At 48.3% G+C, this 8,803-nt stretch overlaps 1 protein-coding gene across 1 annotated transcript in view; it reads left to right on the top strand.

Annotated features, from left to right (window-relative positions):
- The first annotated feature begins 5,294 nt into the window (after nucleotides 1-5,294).
- CCDC60 (coiled-coil domain containing 60) overlaps nucleotides 5,295-8,803 on the top strand; it is a 138,775-nt gene continuing 135,266 nt past the window's right edge. The window contains exon 1 of the mRNA XM_056131039.1: nucleotides 5,295-5,378. Coding sequence (XP_055987014.1) covers nucleotides 5,295-5,378 — 84 coding nt within the window. The remainder of the gene's footprint in view (nucleotides 5,379-8,803) is intronic.

Below are 8,803 nucleotides of genomic sequence, written 5' to 3'. Positions count from 1 at the left end.
GCCCAGCTACTGTCAATGAGTATTGAGGGTTTGACTCAGAGCCCAGAGCATTCGCTGTGTTGCTCTGGTCTTTTTCGGTAGCAGGAAACAAGAAAGTCCAGCATCCTGTGGCAGAGGTGGGGGAGCATCTTATGGGATCCCCAGGGCAGTTTTGTGGGATGGACACCTTAAGAGTAATCTAATGCCTGATGCAGGGTGGCCCCACCAGAAAATACCTAGATCTGGTTCTTCCTTGAAAGTATTTCCAGTGAAGGAGCAGACAGACATGATAAAGTTGTAAGTGCCCAAGGAAGGCACATTCTGCATGTAAGAGCTGACGGCCACTGAAATGGGTGGGGCGGGGTGCGGCTGCACTTAGAAAGGTCACAACTGGTTCGTGAACCGATCCATGGGAGCTACTGGAGGGGGGATCACCCTGGCAGCATGCCTCAAAGCTAAACAGGAGCTAAAGTCAGGGCAGCGCACTGGGATTCTAAGCAAAGCTACTAATCAGACACAGCAGGCAAAACACAGCATGAATTAAATCCAGGGACGCTGGGAGTCAAGTCCCCCAACTCTGGGAGTTACTAAAATGCCTTTGTGGAGGGCATGTGGGCAAGAAGGCAGCTCAGTGAGCTGGAGAGACGACAGTCCATCAGAGAGGTTGCTTGCCTTGCATATGGTCAACCTGGGTTCGATCCCCGGCACCACATAATGTGGTGATCCCTGAGTGTAGAGCCAGGAGCAAGCCCTGAGCACTGTGGGTGTGACCCAAAATACATTACTAAAACCAGTCTGTGACCTGGAACTGCAGAGAGATTTCTTACCCCTCTCTCATAAACAGATGCTCTAATCCAGCATTTTCCAAGGAGGCTACGCGTGCAAATTGTGTCAATGGGTGGAAGGGACCAGCAAATGAGTCCAGGGGGTCAACCAGTAGGAGAGAAGGGACCACAAAGGAGAAAGTAGTTAGCAAGGGCAGCAGGCTGAGTCAGAGTTGGAGAGAGCTTGAGAAACACTGGTATAGATGGCCAATAATCTTAGAGGCATAATAGAAACTTCCTCCTCTTGGATCCAGATCTCTTGGATATGGTCTCATCTTGTATCCTTGAGAGGATTCCATGATGATCAGGGACAGTCACTTGCCATCAACACCGGGACATGTTATCATCCAAGAACCAACTGCACTCACCTTTTTCCAAGTTTGTATCCAGGAACCCTTGCCGTTAACTGAAAATTAGTCATAGTGGGAGTATTGACCTCATAGGAATGGGCAAATGCTACAAGGAGGTGGGGAGGGGTCCTATTTTTGTTTCATCTTCTGGAAAGCAGGTGGTTAAGCAAACATCAGCCAGCATAGGATGTTGGGTGAGAAATTTACACAATGAGATCCTGAGGGTCACACAAGCTGAAAGGCTTGGAAGGGATTTTAGATCTCTTCCTTTTATCCCCGATCTGGATGCTGGTATTCTTTTCCCAGAGTTTCCCTGCAGGTGAGACATGTGCCACTAGCAAACAGTGAGATTTGCTTTATCGGCGTTACACAGATGCAAACATAAAATCACATTACATCGCGGCTTCTTTTCCAACCTCCACTCCCTCCTACGATGACTATGCAAAGGAGAAAATCTGCATTTAGTGCTAGTTCACTGTCTTAAGGCTTCTCTGCTGTATTTGTTGTCCCACGTAACAAAGAACAAGTGGGTTCCAGACTCAGAGCCCCGTGCAGAGAGCAGCGCCAGGTTGTGATGGAATGATGTCATTTCACTTTTTCTTGTACTTGCTTTCACAGTCACCTCCTGTTTGTGACAAGCAAACTCGGCTTTCTAGTTACCGTGGTGTTCCCAAGATTTCTTTTTACTCTGACTTCAAATGAGCCCATGATAGGGGCATTTTCAGGAATTAGCACTGCAAGTGGCACCAGGGAGAAGGTGGATATGGCGGGAGGTAATCTGTGAGTATACTGCAGAGGGACGAACAGGTGTGCCCTAGGACAGGCTGCCTGGGGCGACTCCCCAGTCCCAGGGGTCTCCCTTCTGTTCCTGTAAGCAGTAAAAAGTTCCAGGCAAACGAAAAGTGTGTTTTGTTTTCCCCTCCCATGCCCACACCCAGCTGTGAGTTCAAAGTGTGTGTGACGTGTGCTTAGGCAGCCCAGAACCGCCACCCCAGGCCGGCCAATGGTGACAGATAAACTGGGCCCCAGGCTGGTTGGTGATCACTGATCCTTTATTTCATCCTCACTTCTCTCTTACAGTGTATTTATATAGAAATTGTGAGGGGTGGGGGTTCGTGTAAGTGGGGTTGCACATTATCATAACCAAAAACAGAGGCAAAGCCCCTCCTTCAGGGGAAGTTCTTCTCGATTAAATCAGGGACAAAATCTCATCTGGGAGTTCAGCATTCTAGGAGATCCGAGGAGATCCGCCCAAGGCAACATTCCATCTAAATGTGTATTGTTTTCTCCTTTCCTTAGTTAGTGATCCATTTAAATAATCATATTGAATTTACTTCTTACCAATATTTCTAGTCATTCCGCATGAACAGACTAAGAGATATGTTCCGCTTAAAGAGTGGCTCTTCCTGGGGACATCTCATTCTACATCCAAGATATACATCTGGGATTACAGTCCTCAGGCCAGGTTAGTCTTTTCTAACCCCACCAGGGTCCTTGTTCAGTTACTTTTTGGGAGGTTATGACAGAGTTTGTTCCATGATCATGCTCTTAACTATACTTCTTATGACGCTTAGCGTGTCCCCTTTCCGATGCCAGGGTAGCTTAAAGCTTGCCCTGGGTTCATCCTTGTCCTACACCAGGATCCCAGAGTGTTAGTCACTAAGGGAAACTGCGGCTTAAGTCAAGTAAATATGATGGATGCCCAGGAGTAAATATTATTTGGAGTCAATGAACTCCCGTGTTACAAAAACATAACATCAACTGTCTTCCTGTGTCTATAAAAAAGGACATTGCTATACCATGCAAAGGACATAAAGGAAAGAGAAAAGCAATGTAGGATTATTAGTGCCTGATGGAATTGGGTGTGCCTTGGGAGCACTGTGGTGGGAGTAACTCAAGAAACCTGCAGGAGGAGCAAGGACAAACCAATGTCATCCAACACCCACCATTGTTAAATTAAACACACACACACACACACACACACACACAAGATATCTAATTGAGGGTGACGGTTGAGCCATAGTCAGAAGTGCTCAGGCTATTCGTGACGGTGCTCAGAACTGACCCATGGGAGTGCTTGGGGGATTGTGTGATGCTGGGGATTCGAATTGGGATTAGGGGATTCAAGACAAGTGCCTTACACCCCCATACTATCTCTCCAGTTTAAGCTCATCTGAATTTGATAGGAAATTAAGTGTACTTTCTATCTTAAGGCAACAGTTTCCCATCATTAGTATCTGTGGACTTTCACTGGCCCCAGATATTGAAAAGCACTACTCTACACCGTTTCCTTTTTTGACTCAAACTCCTCCATCCTCCAGGTTCCCAGTTTTTCTTCTTGCTTTGTCTTTGACTAAAGATTCAAAAAAAAAACAGAAATGGGGGAACTGAAGAGTGAGAGAGGAGGAGGAAAACTCCCAAAGGTCATGATAAAGGATTCCATCACCTAGAGCCAGAGAGTGACCAACACTGAGACAGCCACAATGAGAGGTTAGAGAGGCTGAATGACCTCGGATCCTGCAGCACATGAGCAGAAATTTAAATTTCCATCTGCCTTTGCCAAAATACTGCATCTCTTTCTGGAATTCATACAGGGATCTTCTGGCTCCAGCCATGCTCTCCCAGCTTCTAGACAGAAAGCACTGCCCATTGCATTGTCCCACCCTCCAAGTCACAGATGATTGGACCAGACGAAAGACACCTGATAGAAGCTGCCCCAATCAGATTCTCTGATCTGGGAATTTTTCACTTTGGACCCAGATGCAGCCTCTAACTATGGAGTTGAGGCCAGGGCTAGGAGCGGCCACGATAGCACGAGGAAGAGCTGAAGTGCAGAGAGGAAGAAGGGGACATGCAGATCTCAATGGTCAGACCCTTCCTACAAGCCCCAGAGATGGAACATCAAGTAGCTGAGCTTCCTGCCACTGGATTACCTTATTCCCCCCCGTCCCCCATCTCCCCTTGAATGCATGCATTTGTGGTTCTGCCAACTCCAGATCTCTGAGTCAAGTACCCATTACAGCGAGACCCGTTATCGTAGGACGAGAGCCATCCCCAGGGTACTCAGATGAGATGGGGAGAGTGTGTTCTAGGCAGATGCAAAGATCTGGCGGGGTCCTTGGGTTTCTGTGGAAGCAGCCTTGCCTGGCCAATGGAGGAGACAGCAGAGGATGTGCAGAGAGAGTGGGTAATGAGAGCAACCAACGTGCCAGGTGCTGGCTCCAGAATGAAAGACGCTTCATGAGGGGCTCTGCCTGCTTCTGAAAACACAGCACAGGGCCAGGGCTCGGACCTCTAGTTCGCCTGCTAACAAGAAAACGGCTCCAGCAAATCCCACTTCTTTCTTCACTCCTCTGCGGGCTGCAGTGTGAGACAGCTCAAGAAGAAATTAATGCCCAGACGCAGTGTCAGCCCTGCTGACAGCAGATCAAGGCTCAAAGACAAATTTTGCTCATTACAGCTCAGGGAGCTGGAACTGGGAGATGACAGCTAGCCATGCCATCCTCTGCCTGCTCTAGGCACGTGCCACTGGGGACCAACCAGTCTGAGACCCGCATTGGCTTCAGCTGTCCCTGGGGCTTGCCAGGTGCTGCCGGAGATGGGTCGGGAGCCAGTCATCTGCTCAGTCGCCCTGATCAGGATGCCATGTCATCAAAACTCCAGGAACGCTATGGGGTGGGTCACCTACCAGCTCCTCCTTGGGTTTGTGGCAGTGCCTGGGGGTGGGGGCAGAAGAGTGCATTGGAAGGCATGGGTGCCCCACAGTTAAGCCCTGGCTTGCACTCACTGTCCCTCTTATCCGATCTTCTAATTTCTATTTTGAATGACACCCTGATTGTCTTAGCAGTGGAGATAAGGTGCATTGTGGGTTAAGTCCCTCACAGATTTCAGTCCCCGGATGATGGGGGACCCCTATGCAACCTGGGCTGGCTTTGTCCCTAGATTGCCTGCATTTGGAGGGTAACTTTCATAATTTACAGGAACGTGCAGCTTAGATTGGTGACGTCGCTGCACTGTTCTATGCGGGAGCAGACGGTTTGTCTCCACCGAGTGTCCTGAGGGCTGGACTGACCCAAGGCCCCACCCAGGTCCTGCATCCCGCATGCGTTTCAGTTTCTCGCCAGCAGAGGGCGTCAGCAAGATGACGGCTCTCGGGCTTCAGGTGGGATTCAGCCTGGAGGAAGCGTCCCTGCGGAACTGTCTCTTTCCTAGACTTCTGGATGAAGTGGGTTGTGACTCTAAACAACAGTCCCAGCCGTCCTGGCCCATCCTCCTTTAGAACTCCCGACTCCTGTTCTGGTCCGAGCTCTCTGGCTCTGCCCCTTTTCTACTGCAGCCCCACCCCCGCCCCCACCACTGCCCCATGGTGTGGGGGGGTCTTGACATCCTGCTACAGGGGTGTACATAGACCTCCAACCACCTCTCTTCCAGTTCCGACGGAGCAGCCGTCTCTTTCCACGGGGACAGACTTTGCGCCTTTCTTTGCTCCCCAACTCCTGGAAGGGAGGCCAGCACAGTGCAACCACCACCAGCCCCATCCACTCTGGAAAGTCAAGTTGGTACTCCGGGGTGGGGGGGAAGGGGGGGGAGAAAGTCTGGTGCTAGGAGAGAAAAGGGTGAAAACATTCCTATGGGGAATTCTCCACTGAGCTTCTATCTCTGTCTCTCTCTCTCTCAATCACACACACACACACACACACACACACACACACACACACACACACACACATTCTCACACACAAACACAACACTCAAAGCTTTATTCCTTGGGGCCAAAGCAATAGCACAGTGAAGAGGGTGTTTTCCTTGCCCACAATCAACCCAGGTTCAATCCCCTGCATCCCATGTGGTCCTCCAGCCCCGCCAGGGTTAATTTCTGAGTGCAGAGTCAAGAGTAACCCTTAAGCATCACCAGGTGTGATCCGCCCCCCTACCCAGTCAAAAAAAAAAAAAAAGAAAAAGAAAAAAACACTATTTTTTAAAAACGGAGCTTACATAAAAAAAAAAAAAGGTTTATTCCTGCAGGCTAAGAAAACTGCCAGTATCTGCTGGACAAGTTGCTTCTGATTAAAAACACTGAGCGATCCAAGTTTTTGTGCCAGATACAAAATAAAAAAAAAAAAAAGGAAGCCTTGGAGGGCCTGAAAAGTTCCTCTTTGTTCTCAGGAAAACTAAAATCACTGTTTTGAAAAAAGAAAACCAAGCACCTCTGGCTTGCACGGTTTGAACAAAACTCACATCTGTACCTACCAGCATTTGCTGGATTTTTCTGTAATGAGCTTATGGGAGGTTTCTCCTGCATGACTTTTTAATGATGAGTTTCTTTAAAGTCAGAAATGAAATGAAACTCATTTGTGTTACCAAAAAGGCAAAAGTCTCCTTGGACTTATCACTTTCTGTCCATCTCTTATCACCAAAAGTCAATACTTTTATATTGTTCCCACATTTTTTTCCGATAGGGTGTGTGTGTATAGATTTGTCTTTATATTTTGAGGATATGTTTGTTTTCCACAAACAGAGTTCTACTACTTGTGTTATTTTGACTTTCTAAAACTTAAGAATATGGGGACTGAGGAGATGATTCAAATAGTAGAGCACACACCTTGCATATGTGTGGCCCCAGGGAGCCAACTCTGGCACCATCTGCTCCTCCCACCCCCATACCTCCAGTGTGACTCAAAATCATTAAAAAAAAAAACTAGGAATGTGTCTTTTAGATCTTGGCATGATGAAATCAGTGCATTAAAATGTACCTTATTGGGGCTGGAGCGATAGCACAGCAGGTAGGGCATTTGCCTTGCGCATGGCCGACCTGTTTGATTGCCAGCGTCCTATATGGTCCCCTGAGAACCGCCAGGAGTAATTCCTGAGTGCAGAGCCAGGAGTAACCTCTGAGCATTGCTTGGTGTGACCCAAAAAGAAAAAAAAATGTACCTTATTGTTTTTATCAACTACCTTGAATTCAGTAGTATTGCCAAGCTATGATTAACGTCCCTAAATTCTTACAAATGTATGTTCAGTTCAGCCCTAATGCCCCATTATTCCATGCAGTATTGCAATCAATTGCAACCCAGATCCCCCATCTTCCAGTGGCTAGACAGTTACCCCCACCAACTGCCATGTAACCCCATCAACGGCCAAGATCCAGGGACTATAAAACCAAGCTCCCAGAAGCATGTGGTCGCATTCTCGGCCAAGCGACCTCTTACTGTCTAGTTCTCGCTCTCAGAGAACCTGGCAAGCTACCAAGAGTATCCTGCCCACATATATGCCTGACTGCGAACACCTGTAAAAGTAATTAGAGGCTGCCCCAAAAGCCTCCATCCCTCTCGGAGAGCCCGGCAAGTTACCGAGAATATCCTGCCCGCACCGCAGAGGCTGGCAAGCTACTCGTGGTGTACTCGATATGCCAAAAACAGTAACAATGATGGTCCTCATTCCCCCGACTCTGAAAGAGCTCCCAATATGCCATTGGGCTACACTAGCACATAACAGGGTCAAATGGAGACGTTACTGGCACCCACTCAAGCAAATCGATGAACAAGATGATAGGATAGTGATAGTAGTTGCTTCCATAGATCAGTTAGAAGACTTTGGGCTATGAGTAAGAGAAGATGTCAATGACTGAAAAGCAAAGGTTTTGTTCTTCACACTTGTGAGAAGGCCCTCCTGTGAGCTCGGAGCCCTTCCTTCCGCCTCCAGTTCTGCCTCCTCCATTGAGTTGGGACTGTCTCCTACAGAGACCCCAGGAACATGGGCAAGCATGTCCTCAGCTTCCCTTTGGCCCCCTCAGGACTGAGCTATAGACTCACATGTCCCCCCAGGCAAGGGGATGACCCCCCATGACCAACACGCACCCTCATGACTTGTGCTCTGGGGTTCAGAGTAAGAAGGGGGATGTTGATAAAAAGAGATGGATTTCACTAATCAGAAAATACACACTACAGGTATGATGCTACTGAGTCCTCTTTCTCCACGTTGTTCTTCTGAATCTAGAGTTTAATTGTTGGGTAATACCATGCCCAGCAAGGCATTGTATTGTTTTCCTTATTGTATTCCTTATTGGTCGCCTTTACCTAACCAGTGATGAGATGGAACAACCATCTCTATGTTCGTCGTCCACTGGTCTTTGCAACAAGTCGTCGTATTCACCGTATGTCCGAGCAGACCACCGACCGCATGTTCATTGAGGCAAGATGCTAGATGCACAGAATGAGGAAATTTTACAAAGTCACTGAGAAAGAGTCCTACGTTCATGTCTCTTTGCACTTCTGGAGATTCTCAGGGACTTTCCAAGCTATTCTGAGAGCAGACAAACAGTTCTTTTCCTGGGGAAAGTCACAGAGGGGTCACTCCCAAACTGCACACACTGGGACCCGAGTGCCTGGGTCGATGTGGAAGTGCAGTTGGGAAGCACCAGACCCAGTTTTTGCTGGAGTCTCTTGCAGCAAAAACAAAAAGCAACAACAGCAAACCTGAAAATCATAGTCACAGGCACTGCCTTGCTCCTGTCGGCTTCCTAGAGGCATGAACTCTGGTCTCTCAGCCATGTTTAGCCCATGGTCCTCTCATGGCATCAGGGATGTCAGTGCCCTCCCTGCTCACCCCTTCCTCTTCTCTCTCCCTCCCCCACCCCTCACCTCTTACTGA

The sequence above is a fragment of the Sorex fumeus genome, unplaced genomic scaffold (genome assembly GCF_029834395.1).
Source record: "Sorex fumeus unplaced genomic scaffold, SorFum_2.1 ptg000083l, whole genome shotgun sequence".
Classification (NCBI taxonomy): Eukaryota; Metazoa; Chordata; class Mammalia; order Eulipotyphla; family Soricidae; genus Sorex; species Sorex fumeus.
Note: the sequence above shows the minus strand (reverse complement) of the source record. Positions and strands in the feature narration are given on the sequence as shown.